Source organism: Labeo rohita, unplaced genomic scaffold (assembly GCF_022985175.1).
Source record: "Labeo rohita strain BAU-BD-2019 unplaced genomic scaffold, IGBB_LRoh.1.0 scaffold_511, whole genome shotgun sequence".
Classification (NCBI taxonomy): domain Eukaryota; kingdom Metazoa; phylum Chordata; class Actinopteri; order Cypriniformes; family Cyprinidae; genus Labeo; species Labeo rohita.
The window spans coordinates 20002-41646 of NW_026129432.1; the positions used below are offsets into that span (position 1 = coordinate 20002).

General features: G+C 35.4%; 1 protein-coding gene across 1 annotated transcript in view; it reads right to left on the bottom strand.

The window, feature by feature from the left end:
- Positions 1 to 21108, bottom strand: part of LOC127160969 (protein mono-ADP-ribosyltransferase PARP14-like) — a 28068-nt gene extending 6960 nt beyond the window's left edge. The window contains 10 exon segments of the mRNA XM_051103615.1: positions 278 to 396; positions 451 to 1345; positions 1347 to 2261; positions 4880 to 5316; positions 5456 to 5689; positions 6820 to 7014; positions 7235 to 7285; positions 8059 to 8167; positions 20518 to 20633; positions 20939 to 21108. Of these exon segments, the coding sequence (XP_050959572.1) occupies positions 278 to 396; positions 451 to 1345; positions 1347 to 2261; positions 4880 to 5316; positions 5456 to 5689; positions 6820 to 7014; positions 7235 to 7285; positions 8059 to 8167; positions 20518 to 20633; positions 20939 to 20993 (3126 nt within the window). The 5' untranslated portion in view covers positions 20994 to 21108.
- Positions 21109 to 21645: the final 537 nt, after the last annotated feature.

Sequence of the window (21645 nt, forward strand, 5' to 3'; positions counted from 1 at the left end):
AAAATACTTCACAAAAATCTTGTTAATATTTTACATCTGGCAAAAAACACAGCATGAACTTATGTTCTCACATATTTATCACAAGCTAATTTTCTTAAAAAAAAAAATTGAAAAGCAAACATTAATAATTTACCAAATGTTTGGTCTTCTCTTTAACATTTTATGGATTTTTGGTTGTTTTATTTAATATTTAAAACCATTATTATAAAAAAATATTAAGAAGTAAATATTTGCTGTGTTATTTCAGTCAGCTTTTTTATAATTAAGATTCACTTACACTTGCATCCTGGATGTTCCCTTTGCTCAGAATGATTTTTAGTCCCTCTTGTGTAGTTTTGGTCTCAAGAACACTCAACCCTTCAGATCTATCTGATCTGCCACCATAGTGTGAGGTTTCTCTTCTCCATTGTGTTTGTCCTTTAAAATCTCTATTATCATGGCCTTTGGCACCTTCAAACTCTTGGTTTCTTTGGCCATAGTTTCCATGACCATTTCCATGATAGCCTTGTCCATAGTTACTATGCCCATGGGGTTTGGCTTGATGAGGGAAAGTCATTTTGGGGTTATAAGCAGCAAACTCCTTACTGACAGCTTGAGTCATGGCATTCACAGTGCTGCCATTATTGTCAACCAAGTGAATTTCAGTTAATGTGCTACTAGAGCCTCTGAGATTATGATCTTCAATGAACCCCAACACCTCCTTGGCAATTGATTCAGTGCAAAGATCAAGAGGACAACCAAATATCCCTGAGCTAATAACTGGAATTGCAATGGAGGAGCAGTTTTTGCTTGACGCCTGGTTCAGACTTTCCCTCACAGCACGTCTCAGGCATTGCACAGTGGTATGTCTGTCTGAATCACTAAAGCGAGGTCCAACAGTGTGCACCACATATTTACAGGGAAGACGACCAGCATCAGTGATGATGGCATCTCCAGGTTTCAGAGACCCATTTACTTTTGTGTATTGGTCACAGTCTTGCTGCAGACATGGTCCAGCAGCTTGGAGAAGTGCTAAAGCTACACCACCAATGTGGTTCAGATCTTCATTAGCAGCATTGACCACAGCATCAACATTGATCTTGCAAATGTCTGCCTTCCTGACAGTAACAGTTACTCCACCTGGCATTTGAACCTCACAAGAGACCTGGCCAATGTCTTCAAAACTACCTCCAGTAAATTCATCCTTCTCCTCTTGCTGCATATCATCTTCCTGAAGAACAACCACAAATCTTTTTTCCTTTAACAGCATTGATAGCATCACTTTACCCTGCTCCTTAAAGTACTTTTTTGCTCCTGCCTTTTTAATGATTAGTGTATCTGTGTAGAGATCATCTGCCAACCTTTTTAAAGAAAGTCAAAGCTGGCTGGACAAATGTACGCTCTCCAGACAGTTTGATCCAGGGTCTCTTTGAATCAAAACTCACTTTCATCTTATCAGACTTCATAAAATGCTGCCACTCTTGTGATTTTCTGTCTTTTATGAATTCAACCACTGCACGTGATTTGACATGAACCGTTTCTTTATTTCTAGTGTGTTTCTCAATGAAACATCCTAAGTTCTCACTGACCTCCATCACTGGTTCTCTGAATCCAGTCACTGTTACTTTGTCTTTCTGTTTAGATATGTTTACAAACACAGACATCTTTGGGGGAGTACTGAACAAATTTTCCAGTTGTTTTTTCAGATCCTGCCACTCTGGCATTTGAAGGACACCATGATCTTCTACAATGAGGACTCTGAATGCAAGAACCATATTCATCCTCTTCTCTGCCTCAGCAAGTGCTCTTTCTGTGCTCCCAATCACAAAAACATCTCCATTTTCAATTGTGTAGACAGCATTTATTCCATTAGATATAAAGAGATCTCTGGACATTTCATCAGAATCCACTGATCTCAAGTACTCCAGGACTGAATAGTCAATCTCTAAGTGCTTCTGTTTCATTTGTTTTTTTTTCTCGAGGACCCAGCTTTTGAAAGCAATATTTTCTGTATGAGGGCCTGATAAAATTAGTCTGTTTATTTTTTTGTTGTAGTCAATGCGCAGGTGTGGAGAAACAGCACTTTTCATGCCATCTTGTTCAAGCAGAGAGTATATGGCAGGAGAAATTTCCATGTACTCAGTCACACTGTTCTTCTCTCTCTCCATTTGATTTGTTCCTCTCTCTAGAAACTTATCTATGATGGGTTTCAGTCCAATTATCTCATGGGTCATTCCTGTCAGTGTCAGCACCCCTTTAGAGGCATCCAAGTCTATAAAAACCTGATCTTTCACTACTTTTTTAATATTAGTTTCCACATCAAATAAAAGGGGGTGTGACACCAGCCACTCAGATGTTGTGTAGTTTGAGATAATTTTCTTGAAGGCATTAAAGGCATTTCTACTCCAGTCATCAATGGTTTCTTTTTTCTGATTCAGTAATGCTGGATCAGGACTGAGCAAAATGTCAGGTTTGTCCATGTTTATTTGGCAGAAGTGTGAGCTCATCTGGTCTTTAATAGAGGAAATCTGCCCTTTCTTGAGGATGAACTCCCTGATGGCAGGATGTACACTGACTGTAATGGGTTCAGGCAGCTTCAAATGTGGCCTTTGCCACCATATAAGACAGTATCCAGTGATTTAAAGTAGGGATATATCTTGACTGGAACATCACAGATGTTATTCTCTTGCTTCAAAACTCTCTCTTTGGCTGTAAAAAAGTTGCAGGAAAGATGGAGGTACAATGAATCAATGCATCAATGTTGACAATCTATGGTAAACACTTTTACTAAATCTAGAACTGTAACAGCAAAGACTACCAGCAACTGCACATGTATTTACCTTCTTCCTCCTTAAAGATAATAATGGCTGCTTGTTCAGATGGAATTGTGATAACTTCCTCTACTGGACCACCCCATTTCTCAAAATACAGTTCCAGCAGCATCTTGTTGTTGTTGGCCTCAGCTGGAAGATCCTCCACCCGCACACATGTGCTTCTCTCCAGTGCATGGGCACTCAGATTATACTTCTTGAACTTTTCATGTGTCCTGCTCTCCTCAAGGAACTTTTCTGCAGCTGTAAGAAATTATAAATATAAAGAATGTGCCAGACACATTTAATCAAGTCATAATAAAAAATGTGGAACTATACTGTTTACCAGCACAATAATAAAGCTGTCATATTATCAAAAATCTAATTTTAAGTTACACAGATTCTTTCTCCATGCCAAAAACATCAACATGTAAAACTCAAGATTAAGCTTGACCAAGTAAAATGTTTTAAATAATAATAAAATGTACAAGTAAATTCATATTTTATAGAATAACTTACCACTGGAAATTTTTAAAGGTCACAACTGCTTTTCTTAATTCTGGTATTAATTCCATGCTAAAGTCATAACATCATCTGCAAGGTTCTCCAGGACGATAGTTCTTGACTCTTGAGGCTTCTTCTCATCCAAATCAGTTTGAGGGGCACTTCGATCTATAGGCAAAATAAAAGTAGCACATATTTATCTACAGTCGGTGCAAATTATTTATTGTTATGTCAGCCACGTGATTTTTTTAGGATGTTTCTAAATGATACAAAGTTTATGCAGACCTCCATTACCAGTTTGCTGAATCCAGTCACTATTACTTTGCATCCCTAAGGGGAAAATGTATAATCACAGATGTCTTTTGTGAAAGTAATAAACAGTTGGTCAGCCATGACTTTGTTTTATGATGCCTGAACCTCAATCGGATTAAGTTAGGAGTCATATCTTTATTGTGATTGGTTAGTCAGAGACCAGTAAGTGACCAGGTATTATTGATATTATAAAACCTAAAATTGTATGGTTTATATTCCTTCAAATAACTTCAGAAGGAAATGCGATGCATTAGGAGCCAGGGGTGAAAAAATTTAGAATTTAAAGATTAGGGTAAATTGCACTTATTTTGTTTTCTGTGAAACATGTAAGTATCTTCTGTAGCATCTGAAGGGCAGTACTAAATGAAAAAAAAAACACAAATATATATATATATATATATATATATAATTTTTTTTTTTTTAGGCCAAATAAGAAAAATGTACGCATCTTCATTCTGTTCATAAAAAGTTTACATCCCCCAGCTCTTAATGTATCATTTTTCCTTCTAAAGCATCAGTGAGCATTAAACCTTCTGATTCTGCAAAATGTATGTAACTTTTGATCTCAACTGTGTGTGGAGTTTGTTATTGTCATTTACCAAACCATAACCAATTTCTAAATCCAAAAGTTTAGAAGAGATTAATTTTAGCAAAGCCCTAAATAGGAATTAAAACTGCAACACTGGACTAAAATGTTCTAAAATGATCTTTGTTACATATGAATTGTTTGTTACAATACAAAATTATATTAATAATATAAATACATAATGTAAACAAATAAATACTCTTTAAATCACATAATTTATTGTTTTGATTATGTGACCCAGTTATGATCGAACTGTAGAGACCCACTGAAAATGACTAACGGAAATGTTGAGGCTGATGTGTGTTTGACACCCCTGTATAACAAGGCATTTGTATGTAAGAAGTAAGGAACTTTTTCATCCTCATCTTTGCCTCAGCAAGAGCTTTTTTGTGCTCTCAATCACAACAGCATTTCCAAAAAGTAAACAAGTATTACTAATTTTAGACATCTAACAGCAAATTTGCATGTATTTACCTTCTTCTTTCTTATAGGTGATAATAGCTGTCTCTTCTGGTGGAATTGTGATAACTTCATTTACTGGACCACCACATTGGTCAAAATCATTTCTCTCTCTTTGATTTGCTGCTCTCTTTAAAATTTTCTGCATAATGGGTTTTAATCCAATTATCTCATGGGTCATTCCTGCCAGTGTCAGCACCCCTTTAGAGGCATTCATATCTGTGAAAACCTTATCTTTGACCACTTCTTTAACATCACTCTCCAATTTAGACCACAAGGGATGTGACACCGGCCACTCAGATGTTGTGTAGTTTGAAATGATTTTCTTGAAGGCTTCAATGGCATTCTTACTCCACCCATCAATGTGTCTTCTGGTAACTCCTTTCTGTTTCAGTAATGCTGGATCAGGACTGAGCAAAACATCAGGTTTGTCCATGTTTATTTGGCAGAAGTGTGAGCTCATTTGGTCTTTAATAGAGGAAATCTGCCCTTTCTTGAGGATGAACTCCCTGATGGCAGGATGTACACTGACTGTAACGGGTTCAGGCAGATTCAAATGTGGCCTGTTGCCACCATATAAGACAGTATCCAGTGATTTAAAGTAGGGATATATCTTGACTAGAACATCACAGATGTTATTTGCTCGCTTCAAAACTCTCTCTTTGGCTGAAAAATAACAAAAGTCACTGGTACAAATGTATAACATTGGAATAAATGTATTAACATTTACAAAGTAAGGTAAAGACATTTTACCAAATCTAAAACTATAAAAACAAAGACTACCAGCAATTGCACATGTATTTACCTTCTTCCTCCTTAAAGATAACCATGGCTGCTTGTTCTGGTGGAATTGTAATAACTTCCTCTACTGGACCGCCCCATTTCTCAAAATACAGTTCCAGGAGCATCTTGTTGTTGGTGGCCTCAGCTGGAAGATTCTCCACCCGCACACATGTGCTTCTTTCCAGTGCAGAGGCCTTCAGATTATACTGCTTAAATTTTTCATGTATCCTGGTGTCCTCAAGGAACTTTTCTGCAGCTGCCAGAAATCATACCAGAAAGAACAAAACATTTATTCAATAATAATCATAATAACAACAATGTGCAACTGTAACATTAAAGTATTAAAAATGTCACATAATTAGTAATTGGAAATCTGATTCTTTTCCGCAAACCAGCTATTTCAGGTTATTTAGGTTTCAGCAGTTTGTTTAAATCATAATGATGTCATTAATACTTAATGTTATTATAATATGAAAATAAAAGCTCAAACACAAAGTCATTTGTAAGCACAGCTGATTTGTAACCATTATTATTCTATAAAGTAATGATAACATGGGTGTTTCTTCAGTAATCCAGCATATTGCGCCAAAATGAACCACTGATAACATCCTACATTGCAAAGCGCAGAGTAATGATTTGCAAATGCTTTGCAAATGATTTACATGATATATTTCCAGTACATTCTGTTTGCTAAGGTGAGGCCGCATTACATTAAAGCAGTTTTCTGTTGGTCAAAAAAGTGAATATGCATCACTAATTTGAACCCATTGCAAATCTGTTTGGGGAAATCTTCCACTAAAACATAAAACTGATTCCTACTGAAATAACTGGCATAATAGGATTATATAATCTAGTACATTTGCTCATTTCGATTCATTGTGACTATCATATATGTCTGACAGCAACTTTTGATTGAGTAACTTGTGGATCAGTGTTGACATGAGCCGCAAACAGTTTCAAATGATTCAGTCCGATTTGGTGAACTGGTTGATTGTGTACACTAAAAAGAACTGGTTGAAAAGAATGATTTTTTCAATACCTAGATATCAGAAAACAAAAATCTAATTTTTATTTAACAGTGTTAGACACACCAGGTGAACATATTCTGACTTCCAGATTTAAGTCTTTCCAAGGTTCAAAAAGACCATTAGTAAACCTAAACCAGTATCAACTTAAATTTAGCAAAGCCCCTTGACTATGTGTTATATGACACCTTGCAGACATTATTTTACAATATTTTAATTTTTTTTTTGCATATGCATATACATGTATTCTTCAATAATAATAATAATAATAATAATAATATTCTATGTAAATGTTGTTCTATAATATATCATAAATATATATTAATAATGTTAATGTTTTTATAGTAGTAAAACAACTTACCACTGGGATTTTTAAAGGTCACAACTGCTTTTCTTAATTCTGGTATTAATTCCACGCTAAAGTCATTTTCAGGAAGTTCGCTGATGTTCTCCACCAAAAGAGTCAAAACATCTTGTTTAGCATCATCTGGAAGGTTCTCCAGGACCACAGCACTCGACCCTTGAGGTTTCTTCTCATCCATATCACTTTTATCTTCTGAAAAACAAAACAAAAAAAAGTGATGCATGTTTGAGTTCCCCTACAATTAACTGAACCCTAAAAATAATTCAAGATTATTTTTTTATCTACTGGGTAAGTACCTAACTGCTGTGTTTATCACTGACACGGAAACTGTTTTAAGTATCAGCTATAACAGTAGGATAAACTAACCAATAAAAAGATCACATGTACATAAACATCCAGATGATTTACTTACTTAGTTCCTGTAATCCACATGCCTGCTTCTGGGTGATCACATCGTCTTGGCCTTGGACACAATTAAAAATAAATAAATAAATAAATTAGACTAAATGTATCACAAGACAACATTTTTTCTTATGGAAATGGTAAGAGCTTAAGTCTCCCTACAGGCAACTGAATAATACAAGCTTAATTAGTACAGTCGTCGTCAGAATTATTAGCACCCTTAGTAAATATGAACAAAGAAGGCTGAGATAATAAACCTGTATTAATCCTTTTGATCTTTCAATTAAAAAATAAAATAAAATAAAATAAAAAATAAAATAAAATAAAAATAAAATCTAACCTTTCAACAAGTAAAACTAATGAAATTGGGGAGAAAAACTACATTATTAGATACTTGTGTACATGTGTCTAACACACACTGCCCACAATTGTTCTTAACCCTAGAAACTGGCTTCCTGTTTCACAGAACTATAACTGGAAGGTAACAAGAAGGCAAAATTGACTTATTCATTCATCACAATGAGTAAAACCAAAGAAGGTTGTTCTGAAGTTCAACAAAAGATTGTTGAGCTTTACAAAATGGAAAGTGAATGTGCTCCACTTAGGATCAAACTCTAGAGACTCATAAAAAATACTAATGAAGTTAGTTTTAGATTTTCAATTGACCTTTTTGATGGTACATATTGTGGCTTAGGCAGAAATTGAGTTTGACACCCCTGTACAAGAAATGTTTTCACCAAGATCTTTTTGTGCTCTCAATCACAACAGCATATCCAATGAGTAAACAAGTATTACCAGTTTTAAAATTGTAACAGCAAATTTCCATGTGTTTACCTTCTTCCTCTTTAAAGGTGACAATGGCTGCTGGAACTGTAATAACTTCCTCCACTTGACCACTCCATTTCTCATAATGCAGTTCCAGCAGCATCTCATCATTGTTGGCCTCAGCTGGAAAATTCTCCACCCGCACACATGTGCTTCTCTCCAGTGCACAGGCTTTTAGATTATACTGCTTGATATTTTGATGTGTACTGTTCTGTGGAGAAATAGCAGCTTGTAGGGCATCTGGCACAAGCAAAGAGTGCATGTCAGGTGGTTTCTTCATGTTTTTAGCCACACTGTTCCTCTCTCTCTCTGTTTGGTTTACTGTTCTTTCTAAAATTGTCTCTATGACAGGTTTTAGACCAATTATCTCATGGGTCATTCCCGCCAGTGTCAGGACCCCTTTAGAGGCATCAATATCTGTGAAAACCTTATCTTTGACCACTTCTTTAACATCATTCTTCACTTTAGACCACAAGGCGTGTGACACCGGCCACTCAGATGTTAAGTAGTTTGAGAAGATTTTCTTGAAGGCATCAATGGCATTCTTACTCCACCCATCAATGTGTCTTCTGGTAACTCCTTTCTGTTTCAGTAATGCTGGATCAGGACTGAGCAAAACTAAAGGTTTGTCCATGTTTATTTGGCAGAAGTGTGAACTCATCTGGTCTTTAATTAAGGAGATCTGCCCTTTCTTGAGGATGAACTCCCTGATGGCAGGATGTACACTGACTGTAATGGGTTCAGGCAGCTTCAAATGTGGCCTGGTGCCACCATATAAAACTGTATCCAGTGATTTAAAATAGGGATAAATCTTGACTGGAACATCACAGATGTTATTTGCTTGCTTCAAAACTCTCTCTTTGGCTGAAAAACAAAAGTTTGAGGTACAAATGTATAACATTGCAATTTATTAACATTGACAAAATTAGGTAATGAGGTTTTACCACATCTAGAATTTTAACAGTAAATACTAATAGGGAACTGCACATTTACCTTCTTCCTTCTTAAAGATAACCATGGCTGCTTGTTCTGATGGAAGTGTGATAACTTCCTCTACTGGACCGCCCCATTTCTCAAAATACAGTTCCAGCAGCATCTTGTTATTATTGGCCTCAGCTGGAAGATTCTCCACCCGCACACATGTGCTTCTCTCCAGTGCATGGGCCCTCAGATTATACTGCTTAAACTTTTCATGTGTCCTGCTGTCTTCAAGGAACTTTACTGCAGCTGTCAGAAATCATGTCATACAAAACATACCAGACCAATATAATTATTAATAATCATAATAACAGTAATGAGGACTATCACATGAAATTCTCACTGACTCCCAGAGTGCATTAATACATTTTGTAATTGCTTTGTTTTTTTTTTTTTTTGTTTTTTTTTTTTGCTAATTTTATTTACTGACTTGTGTCAGTAGTAGCACAACAAAAAAGAGAAAATAAAATAATATAATGGTTATTGTCACAATTAATAAAAATAACTAAAATTGAATTGTTACCACTGTTGTGATTCACATGCTGAATGTTGAAGTCTGTAACTTGAGCACATCACCACAAATATTAAAGGATTGTCTCAACCCAATAAAGTTTCGCAAGGTGTTTATGAAGAACAATGAAACTGTAAAAAGTTTTAGATTTAAAAGATTTAGCTAATTAGAAAATCAGAATTACAAGGTTACCTTCTAAAAGCAACCTACTTATTACTATTTTTCTCTTGAAATCAAAAATTATGACTTCATGTAGCATTGCTGCATCAATAGAAAGAAAGTTATAATGAGAAAAACAAAGTTAAAAGTGCCCAAATTAAACAGAACATTAATCACTACAATGGTAAGTAAAAAAACAAACAAAAAAAAAAAAAAACCCACAAACACACAAACAACATTTTACGAAAAAATCATAATCAATTTATGAAGTTTATGATGTTCTCACAAATATATAGTTGTATTGAAACAACATTCAAGATGACTTTGGGAAGTGAGTGAATATAACTAGTGAAAACTAACTGCAGATTAACAATTGCCACCACAAAAAAAAAAAAAAAAAAAAATTCTTCTGTTGTTATTTTGCAAATTAGCAACATATTAGTGCACTGCTGCCTCTCACTTTATTAATGTCATTGGTTCCTTTGTGGCTACTTGAATATTTTAAGTAAACATCACTCAAAGCAGTAAGTAAAAGAAGTCTTTCCTAGGTTCAAAAAAGTCCATTGTGTAAATCTAAATCAAGATCAACATAAATTTAGCAAAACATCTTGAATATTTATTAAATGACACTTTTTATACATTACTTCAAAATAATTTACCATTTTTTGCATATACATATATATATAAAATGCAATAATATTAGTTAAATATTATTATATGTCAATTCTATAATATATAATAAATATAAATTATATAATGCTAATATTTTTATAGTAGTAGAACAACATACCACTGGGATTTTTAAAGGTCACAACTGCTTTTCTTAATTCTGGTATTAATTCCACGCTAAAGTCATTTTCAGGAAGACTGCTGATGTTCTCCACCAAAAGAGTCAAAACATCTTGTTTAGCATCATCTGGAAGGTTCTCCAGGACCACAGCACTCGGCACAATTTGATCTTCTGGAAAATTAAAAGCGATGCATGTTTGAGTTCCCCTACAACAGTGGTTCTCAATCTTGGTCCTGGGGGTCCACTGCTCTGCACGTCTCCCTTATTTAACACATCTGATTGAGATCATCAGCTCATTAGGAGAGAGATCCATGAACTGAACTAATGAGCTGATGATCTTAATCAGGTGTGTTAAATAAAGGATACATGCAAAATGTGCAGAGCAGTGGACCCCCAGGACAAAAACTGAGAACCACTGCCCTACAGTTAACTTAACCATAAAAGTAATTCAAGATCATTTGATATTTACCGGGTAAGTAACTGTTGTCTTTACCATTGAATATGAAACAGTTTAAAGTATTAGTTATAATAAAAAGATAACCTAACCAATAAAAAGATCACTTGTACATATACTTCTAGGTAATTTACTTACTTGGTTCCTGATATCCACATATCTGCTCCTGGGAGATTGCACCATCTTGGCCTTGGACACAATAAAACATTAGAATAGATGCATCACAAGAAAATATTTTTCTAATGCAAATGGAAAGAGTTTAAAGGGGTCATCGGATGCTAAGTTCACTTTTACATGTTGTTTGAACATCAATGTGTGTTGGCAATGCATGTACAAAACTACGCTATAATGATAAAAATCCATGCAGTGGTTTTTAATTAATCTGTAAAAATAATATTCTCTTTTTCAAATCGAGCTGTTCTCAGATGCCTGTCATTGTGGCGTCACACCCACAGAGGCCGCTCCCACGATAGTTGATTGACATGAGCGTCTTACCTCAGATCAGCTGTCAGAGTCTGTCCTCTTTGTTTTGATGCCGGAGCAGGAATGTAAGTTAGACAAGAATATCTCTGACTGAGCGATAGAGGTGTTGTGTTGCTGGATGTAATAATGAACATAGTGGTCATCATTTACTCCTGACATCTGAGCAGCTGAAGATGCAGTAGACTACGTTTGTTTGTGAAGGGAATGCGCCTCCGATCTGCATATATCCGTCTATGTTCACGCAAATCATTCATGATCAAGCTTCACCTACAGCAGAAGTGAGTATAAGGGTTTTTGTATGAATCTTTGCGATCGCCTTTCCTAAAAAAGTGCTAATTAGCAAGTTTAGCGGCTAAACACGGCTAAATGCAGCTAATGTAAACAGGCGCGTCTGTCCACAGAGAGAAGAGAGGGGCGGGGCGAGCAGAGCTCATTTGCGTTTAAAGCAGCCTCGACCAGAATGAGATGATTTTTGTAGAGTTGATTTTGGCAAGGTAAAAAGGGTGTTGTTTTACAAACCATTGAGAATTTTTAACCAAAGTATATTATAGACTTTTCATTAAGACTCTAAAGAATCATATCAACTTGTGGAAAATGGGCATCCGATGACCCCTTTAAGTCTCCCTACAGGCAACTAAATAATACAAGATTAATTAGAACAGTTGTTGTCAGAATTATTGGGACACTTGGCAAATATGAACAAAGACGGATGTGAAAATAAATGTGTATTATTTATCCTTTTGATCTTTCATTCAGAAAAATTACAAAAATCTAACCTTTCAGCAAGTAAAAGAAATGCAAATTTTATTTTTTTATTATTATTTTTATTTATTTTTTATTATTATTTTGTTTTTCTAATTCACGTAAGCCACATTGTTCTTACTCCTAGAAACTGGCTTGTTGTTTCACAGAAATATAATTATAAGGTAACACAAAGGCACAATTTCCTTAACAATGTTCATCACAATGAGGAAAACCAAAGAATATTGTTGCAGCAAGTGCATCAAAAGATTGTTAAGCATTAACTTAACATAACAATTTAACACTTTATAGAAACACTTTATTTTTTTTTTTTTTTGAATAAAAAGATCACATGCTTCTTTGTTCATGTTTACCAAAGGTGCCAGTAATTCTTAACAAGATGTCTAAGTGATGCCTCCACCACTGAAAAGCAAAGTCTAAGCACAGCAAAAACAGGACAATAATCTAACCAATAAAAGACTGCATGCATATAAGCAGCCAGACACCAAAGTCCAGATGATTTATACTTACTTGGTTCCTGATTTCCACATGCTTGCTCTGTCTGAAATCACACAAGTTTTTGTTTTCTGATTAGTTAAATGAAAAATGCTACCATACAAGTAGAGTATGTTATTTGTTCTTTCCTCTACACCTTTCAAGAGAAACTGTAAAAAGTCTTTACTATAAAATAAGATTATATTTTTATATATTTATATTTTTATAGACCTTATTTTTCATAAATAGTATTAGTACATTTTGCAATGTGTGTATAAGTCTCATTATATTCACCTCTTGTCCAGTGCTGGGTTTGTACACTTTCAACTTGATTTGATGATTGTCAATGGTAATAATGTGTTCTGGCTTTAAAAAAAGCACGCCATCTCTGCCTTGAACACAAATAATTAAATTTATTCAGATACATCACAACAGCATTTTTCTCTAACAAATTTAAAGAACTTTTTATAAAATGTGATTTCGTTAGCATCTTAAACTCGTTTTGTGTTCAGCACTTACTGTCAGACGATTTGAACAGAATTGTAGCAGAGTTGCTCTTGTCATCGTATTGCACGATGCAGTCTCCTCCCTGAGATTTCTTCTTACTCTGAAAGTAAATCTGAAGTTTATTTTTCACACTTTTAGCTTGCTCAGGCTGCCAATCTCCCTCCACAATGATCGAATAAGGACGTTCATCCATCGTGATCCTTTTGGTAACTGAGAAAATTACTTTTGAGTCAGTGTTTATAGCTGAATCACACCCTCCAGCTTATTTCTTATTTTCACTTTTGCTTCTTCATTGATTTCATGTAAAACATGTGACCTTTTTTTACATGGAGTATACAATTCCACTCATGTTTAGTTTAATAAACACGGCAGCTAAATACTGTATATTTTTAGTGTTTGAACAACGCGTTTATAAGTTCTTTGGACTTCACCACTGTTTCAAACAAAAAAAAAAAAAAAAAAAAAAAAAAAACCTGATGTGGGAAATGTTATGATTCACTGAAGAAGGCTTATTGCCAATATGTCTGAATGCTCTGTTGCTAAATAATAAATTATCAAGAAGATTGAGTGAGTCCTCAATATCATAATGAGTATTCATAATGCCAGGAACTGTAATGTAGTGAAGTAATCATACTTTGTTACAGTACTTAAGTATTTTTGGGAGTATCTGTGCTGTACTTGTGATTTATATTTCAGCCAACTTGTACTTTTACTCTACTACATTTCCTAACTAAAATGTATACTTGCACTCCGATACAATTCCTTGAGGCATATTACATTAGCCTATTGTAGGAAAAAAAAAAAAAAAGCTTAAAAAATGTGTATCAAAAAATATTGTTCCTTACGTTTTTATCAAATTTTTATGGAAAAGATAAATTCTGTAATAAAAAGATCTATATACTTCCAGGCCTATATACTTCCAGAACAATGCTGCATAACACCACAAAAGAAACATAAGAATCAGTCTATGAAAACTTATTTATTTATTCATTTATTTATTGTTTGTTTGTTTGTTAAAAAAGCTTGGAAGAAAACACATCACATCATGCTTGTCATGTGACACATATACTACTAAATGACTGATGCATTATCATTTTTATTTATTTTTAATGTCAATTAAACAACAAAAGACAGAGAAAAACACTTATTGCTCTTGACTAAATACATTTCATAATTTTAATAATTAATCTACATTTAATTTATACAGTGAAGACTATGTAATGTTGTTTTACATTTGATTATTCAGTTTCTGTACCTGAATATACTACTGTAAGAGTAGTACCTCAAAACTACATTACATTAAGAGCGGTGGGTGAAAACGTTTGAACAGGATGAAGATGTCCAAATTTTTCTTATTTTAAAAATATAGAGCACTGCCCTTTGGAAGCAACAGAAGATACTTGCATGTTTCCCAGAAGACAATTTACCTTGATCTTCAAATTCAAAAAGTTTTGTCAGGTTACTTTTCGTAAATTCTGTTCACAAATTAATTTCTTGGGGAAGTTCATGTATGCCAAATTTGCACAGATTTAGCCCAAATACTGAACTTGTGATTAATCATGATAGATTAAATACAGCCTAATTGGACAGCATCTGTGCATATCTAGCTTACTTGAACATAGCCATCACTATGCATAGCAATTGTTTTGGCTGGTAGAAGTTATGAATGGCCGGTAACTTAAAAATGTAGTAGCCAAATTGGCTTGTGAGTGAAAAACTTAATTTTAAACCCTTGTTATATAGCTTCACCAAATCAACCTAAAACAGCAACAAAAACACTAACTGACAGAAATTAAGATAATAATCACTTCTGGAAGGTGACTGGGTATTCTGCAAATCGATGAAGATTACAAAAGCCTCATATTCATCATTGTTAATCTTGATTCTCACTGAAGGCTGTCGCTTCTGATAGGCCTGTTCCAGGTCATAATTGGTCAATATATCAAAGTTTTGACACTCCATCCATTTTCCTGATATTGCCACTGAACCATACTGCTAATTAAAATTGCCTCATTTCTTCGGTTTTCATTTCTTTCTACCTTTCTGATCATGTCTCGAATACGACTGTCTGCAATTTGAACATCTTTTGTCAGACCCTCCAGTGTGATGACAGAGTCTTGGCCTTTCTTCTCAAGCCGGACACTGACTGTGAGCTCCCTCTGCATGGCATTCAGCATTTCTCCATCCTCCCTGGTGAAATGAGCAATGGCTGGATCATGGATTGGGATGATCACATGCTCCCGTAATATCAAACTGTTGATCATGTTCTTGGCTTCACTCAGGTCCTCTGGTGTCTCACCACACAGTTGAAACACAGCTGGCTCAATTTCTTCACCCACCATCACAAACTCTTCATTTGTGGGAGATTCTGAATTTTCCCCCCAAAAAAGTATTTTTATCCAGGTACATGTTTGATGGGAAAAAGAGAAGGATCAATTACTGCATTTAACAAAAAATAAGAATGGATGGGATTATCATACTTTTTTTTTTTTCTTTACTGACCTTTAAATTTGGTAAACAGACTTTTATCCTCCTCTACTTTCTCACCAGATCTTCTGATCATGCTTTGGTGAAAGTCTGCCACCATGTTTGTCTGGAATATAAGAAACTTCACACATTTTACATGCACTGGTTTCTTTTTCTTTACAAAGTCAACAACTGCATCAACCATTGCATCTGCAACATCAGCTGGTTTTGCACCACCCTGACCTAAAGGGTTAGAGACAAAAAAGAAAAAGAACAATGAATAATTCACACATAATGTGGGTCAAAAAAAGTTTTAATTGAATGTGCAATAATAATAATCATATTAATAATGTGCAATAATAATGAAAATAAATAAATTCCAACAAAAAGGAAGATTACACAAAGCATCTTACCAGTGCCAAGAGCTGGGAAGGCAACAGAAGTAATCTGGCGTGACTCACATAACTTCAGAACAGACAAAACAACATCCTTAATTGTCAGATGGACTACTGCGTCCAATAATATGGATGATGTTTCCACATGGAAGCCGCCCAGCTGAAGTCACAATCTCTTTTTTGTATGTTTGATGATCTCACTATTGAAAAAAAACAGTATTTACCTCTACCAATATATCAAAAATTAGATGTCTTCAAAAAAGCAAAGTATTCAAAAAGTCATCAAACAAGAAAGAGTAATTTAAAAAAATACAAACCAATCTGTGAACATTCTTGTTCCACTTGTACTCCAGCAGCATCTAAAATGGCCTTGGATACTCCTGGATTACAAAGAGAAATACTGTTACATTATCTTTGAATGTGAAATAAATTATAAATGAAATGATTCATTGAAACAGGTCAGACAGTATGTGTGAAGTTGATTAACCTGTTTTCAGAGAAAATGTCTTATTTGAGGAGTTGACAATGGCATCAGTTTTTTCTTTAGTTATGTCTCCTGATGAAACCTCCAGAGTCACCTGACCCAGCTGCATAAAGTGCACTCCACGAGCGGGAGAGGAGACTTTGCCAACAAGCTCTAAAGAAAAACATAAAAATGTATGGAACATCTCTACAATTTTATCTTGTCATTATCCTAACATTGTATATCTTGTGTAGAATAAATATTTTAACAAAATGTACATTACTTAATGTGTAAAAAGTTTGATGGACATCAGAAAGTGTTACCAGATTTCTGAGGTGATTTGCCAGAAATATTATTTTTAGGCAGGTCATATCCATGTGCTTGATCCTGAATCCCATGTCTAAAGATGCTGGTAAAGCACTAATAGGTAAAGCACATAAACATACAAGATAACATGAGCAAGTTTAGAGTTTAAACAATAAAAGTACATATCTTGGTCATACTATTTGTGTTTTTAAGGTTATTAAATGTAGTCTTCACACTCACCTGAACACTCTCCTTGTCAGAAGGGTGTACAATCACAGTTACCTCTTGAAGGTTTGTAGGCTTAAATTTCTGGATTTCTGTCAGCATGATTCTGGCCACCAGATCTTTAGGAAAGCCAAGATTCCCAGTCCCGATAGCTGGGAAGACGACTGAAGCCATTCTCCACTTTTCTGCAGTTCTCAGGCAATCTCTAATGATCTGAATGAGTACCTTTTAAAATGTAAATAAACATATATATGTTAATCTTTAAAAGTACCATCTAAATAAATAAGTGAAGCCTATATCAGGAACATTTGCAATATCATTTAATCCTAAAAACAGCCAGAAGTAACAGAGTTATTGAAAACTTTGTTAGATTTCAACTGAAATTTTATATTGTATTGTTTTTGTCACCTTATGTCCTGAGCCTTGTTGCCAAAATGGGCAAACTACATGGAAGACCTTTTGACATTTCAGTTTATAACCATCTGTGATGACCATTTCACCATAATTCACATTCTTTGAGCGAGCAGCTCTGGTGATTTCTGACTGGAGCTGATGACCAGCAGTCTGAAGGAGTGCTTTGGAGACAGCACCTTTACTGAGGTCCAAGTCTTCTGATATAGTGTTTACAATTACATCAGCCTGCAGGAGAAACAAATCAGACACTTCTTTTGAAACTGGACATCCTTTGTTTACCATATTTCACTATACTTATACTGGTATATAAGCCTTTTTTTAGAGACTGTGTCTTTAAGTAGTTCATACATCAGGATAGTTCAGAAAAAAATTAAAATTCTGTCAATAACAGATTGACAGACTGTTTTTTGGATAAAATATCCCTTTAAGTATATTTTATTTTACTGTATTTTCTGCTATTTCTATGATTAACTTACATGTGCATCCTGGATGTTCCCTTTACTGAGAATAATTTTTAGTCCCTTTTGTGTAGTTTTGTTCTCAATAACACTTAACTCTTCAGATTTATCTGACCTGCTACCAGACATTGAGTGTGGTTGTGCTTCAAAGTCTCCATGGCCTTCAAACTCTTGGTTTATTTGGCTGTAGTTTCCAGGACCATGGCCATGATACCCTTGTCCGGACTTACCATACCCATGAGGTTTGGCTTGATGAGGGAAAGTCATTTTGGGGTTATAAACAGCAAACTCCTTTCTGACAGCTTCAGTCATGGCATTCACAGTGCTGCCGTTATTGTCAACCAAGTGAATTTCAGTTAATGTGCTATTAGAGTCTCTGCGGTTATGATCTTCAATGTACTCACGCACCTCCTTGGCAATTGATTCAGTGCAAAGATCAAGAGGACAACCAAATATCCCTGAGCTAATAACTGGAATTGCAATAGAAGAGCATTTGTTGCTTGATGCCTGGTTCAGACTTTCCCTCACAGCACGTCTCAGGTGTTGCACAGTGGTATGTCTGTCTGAATTGCTGAAACGAGGTCCAACAGTGTGTACCACATATTTACAAGGAAGACGACCTGCATCAGTGATGATGGCATCTCCAGGTTTCAGAGGCCCATTGATTTCTTTGTGTAGGTCACAGTTTTTCTGCAGGCTTGGTCCAGCAGCTTGGAGAAGTGCTAAAGCTACACCACCGCTGTGGTTCAGATCTTCATTAGCAGCATTGACCACAGCGTCAACATTGATCTTGCAAATGTCTGCCTTCCTGACAGTGACAGTTACTCCACCTGGAATTCGAACCTCACAAGACACCTGGCCAATATCTTCATCTTTCTCCTCATCCAGCATATCATCTTCCTGAAGAACCACTACAAATCTTTTTTCCTTCAACAGCATTGAGAGCATCATTTTGCCCTGCTCCATGAAGTATTTCTTTGCTCCTGCCTTTTTAATGATCAGTGTGTCTGTGTAGAGACCTTCAGCCAATCTTTTAAATAGAGTCACAGCTGACTGAACAAATGTACGCTTTCCAGATAGTTTGATCCAGGGTCTCTTTGGATCAAAACTCACTTTCACCTCATTAGACTTAATAAAATGCTGCCAGTTTTGCAATTTTTTTACTTTTATGAATTCTGATTCTGCAAGTGATTTGACACGAACAGTTTCTTCATTTTTAGTGTGTTTCTCAATGAAACATCCTAATTTCTCACTGACCTCCATCACTAGTTCTCTGAATCCAGTAACTGTTACTTTGTCTCTCTCTTTAGAGGTGTTTATAAACACAGATCCCTTTTTGGAAGTACTGAATGAATTTTCCAGTTGTTTTTTGAGATCCTGCCACTCTGGCATTTGAAGGACACCATGATCTTCTACAGTGAGGTTTTTGGTATAAACTGTATTTATCCTTTTCTCTGCCTCATTAAGTGCACTTTCTGTGCTTCCAATCACAACAACATCTCCATTTTCAATTGTGTAGACAGCAGTTATTCCATGAGATATGAAGAGATCTCTGGACATTTCATCACAATCCACTGATCTCAGAAACTCCAGGATTGAACAATCAGTCTGTAAGGGCTTCTGTTTCATATTTATTTTCTTCTCAATGACCCAACTTTTAATGGCAAGAATTTCTTTATGAAGCCCTGATAAAACCAAACTATTCATTTGTTCGTTGTAATCAATGTGCAGATCTGGAGAAACAGCTGTAGCACTTTTCAGGCCATCCTGGTCAAGCAGAGAGTACATGGCAGGAGAAATCTCCATGTACTCAGTCACACTGTTCTTCTCTCTCTCCATTTGATTTGTTGCTCTCTCTAAAATGTTCTCATGATGGGTTTCAGTCCAATTATCTCATGGGTCATTCCTGCCAGTGTCAGAACCCTTTAGAGGCATCCAAATCTGTAAAACCCTGATCTTTCACTACTTTCTTAATATCAGTCTCCACATTAGACCACAAGGTGTGTGACACCGGCCACTCAGATGTTGTGTAGTTTGAGATGATTTTCTTGAAGGCATCAATGGCATTCTTACTCCAGCCATCAATGTGTCTTCTGGTAACTCCTTTCTGTTTCAGTAATGCTGGATCAGGACTCAGCAAAACGTCAGGTTTGTCCATGTTTATTTGGCAGAAGTGTGAGCTCATCTGGTCTTTAATAGAGGAAATCTGCCCTTTCTTGAGGATGAACTCCCTGATGGCAGGATGTACACTGACTGTAATGGGTTCAGGCAGCTTCAAATGTGGCCTTTGCCACCATATAAGACAGTATCCAGTGATTTGTAGTAGGGATATATCTTGACTGGAACATCACAGATGTTATTCTCTTGCTTCAAAACTCTCTCTTTGGCTAAAAAATAATGAAAGTTACAGGGTAAATTAATACATTAGTGTTGACGAAAATGAGGCAAAGAAGCAAATCTGGAACTGTAACAGCAAATACTATCAGCAACTGCACATGTATTTACCTTCTTCCTCCTTAAAGGTAATAATGGCTGCTTGTTCAGATGGAATTGTGATAACTTCCTCTACTGGACCGCCCCATTTCTCAAAATACAGTTCCAGCAGCATCTTGTTGTTGTTGGCCTCAGCTGGAAGATCCTCCACCCGCACACATGTGCTTCTCTCCAGTGCATGGGCACTCAGATTATTCTTCTTAAACTTTTCATGTGTCCTGCTGTCCTCAAGGAACTTTTCTGCAGCTGTAAAAATTAAATACAAATTTGGCAGACACATTTACTAAAATCACAATAACAACATGCAACTGTCAGTTGTCATGTTATCATAAATCTAATTTTCAGATATAGAAACTCTTTTTCCCATTGCTCAAGTCAAATTGTTGTAAAGTGTCATATAATCAAAATTAAGCTAAATTAAGATTTTTGTTATCCTGATTGCAAAAACCTAAGCATGCCCAACATATTGTTAACTGATAAGATGTCATGGTTATCATTAGGTGAAAATTAAATAAAACATAAATAATAAATGTATATTTTAAACAACTTACCACTGGGATTTTTAAAGGTCACAACTGCTTTTCTTAATCCTGGTATTAATTCCATGCTAAAGTCATTCTCAGGAAGACTGCTGATGTTCTCCACCAAAAGAGTCAAAACATCTTGTTTAACATCATCTGGAAGGTTCTCCAGGACCACAGCACTTGACTCTTGAGGCTTCTTCACAATGAAAACAATCACACTTAGATATATCACAGCACTTTTTACTGTTATAAATGGAAAAAGTTTAAGTCTCCCTTACAGGTGATTTTTTTCCAGCAAAATAATACAAGATTATGTTGTATGAAGTAGACAATGATCTAGATGCCTAGATGAAGATCAGCAATAACTGCAAGATTACAGAACCAATAAAATAATAAAAAATAGATAAATAAAAAAAAAATAAAAATCACATGAATGTCAGCTTCTTTGAACCAAAGTCCAAATGATTTACTCACTTGCTTCCTGGTAGCCACAGGTCTGAAACCACACAAACATGAAGCATTTATGATTACACAAATGGAGAACAACATGAAACAGTATAAAATGACACCAATGACAACCATCTTCCTGGAACTTCAAAATAAGACTCATATTTTTCATATCATATTTTTATGATAGGGCATACTATTCATAAACTGTAATGCCTTGACACTGTCTAAAGGGATTTGTATAGTTATAATTGTACATTTTCTCACTCACTTTTTGTCCAGTGATC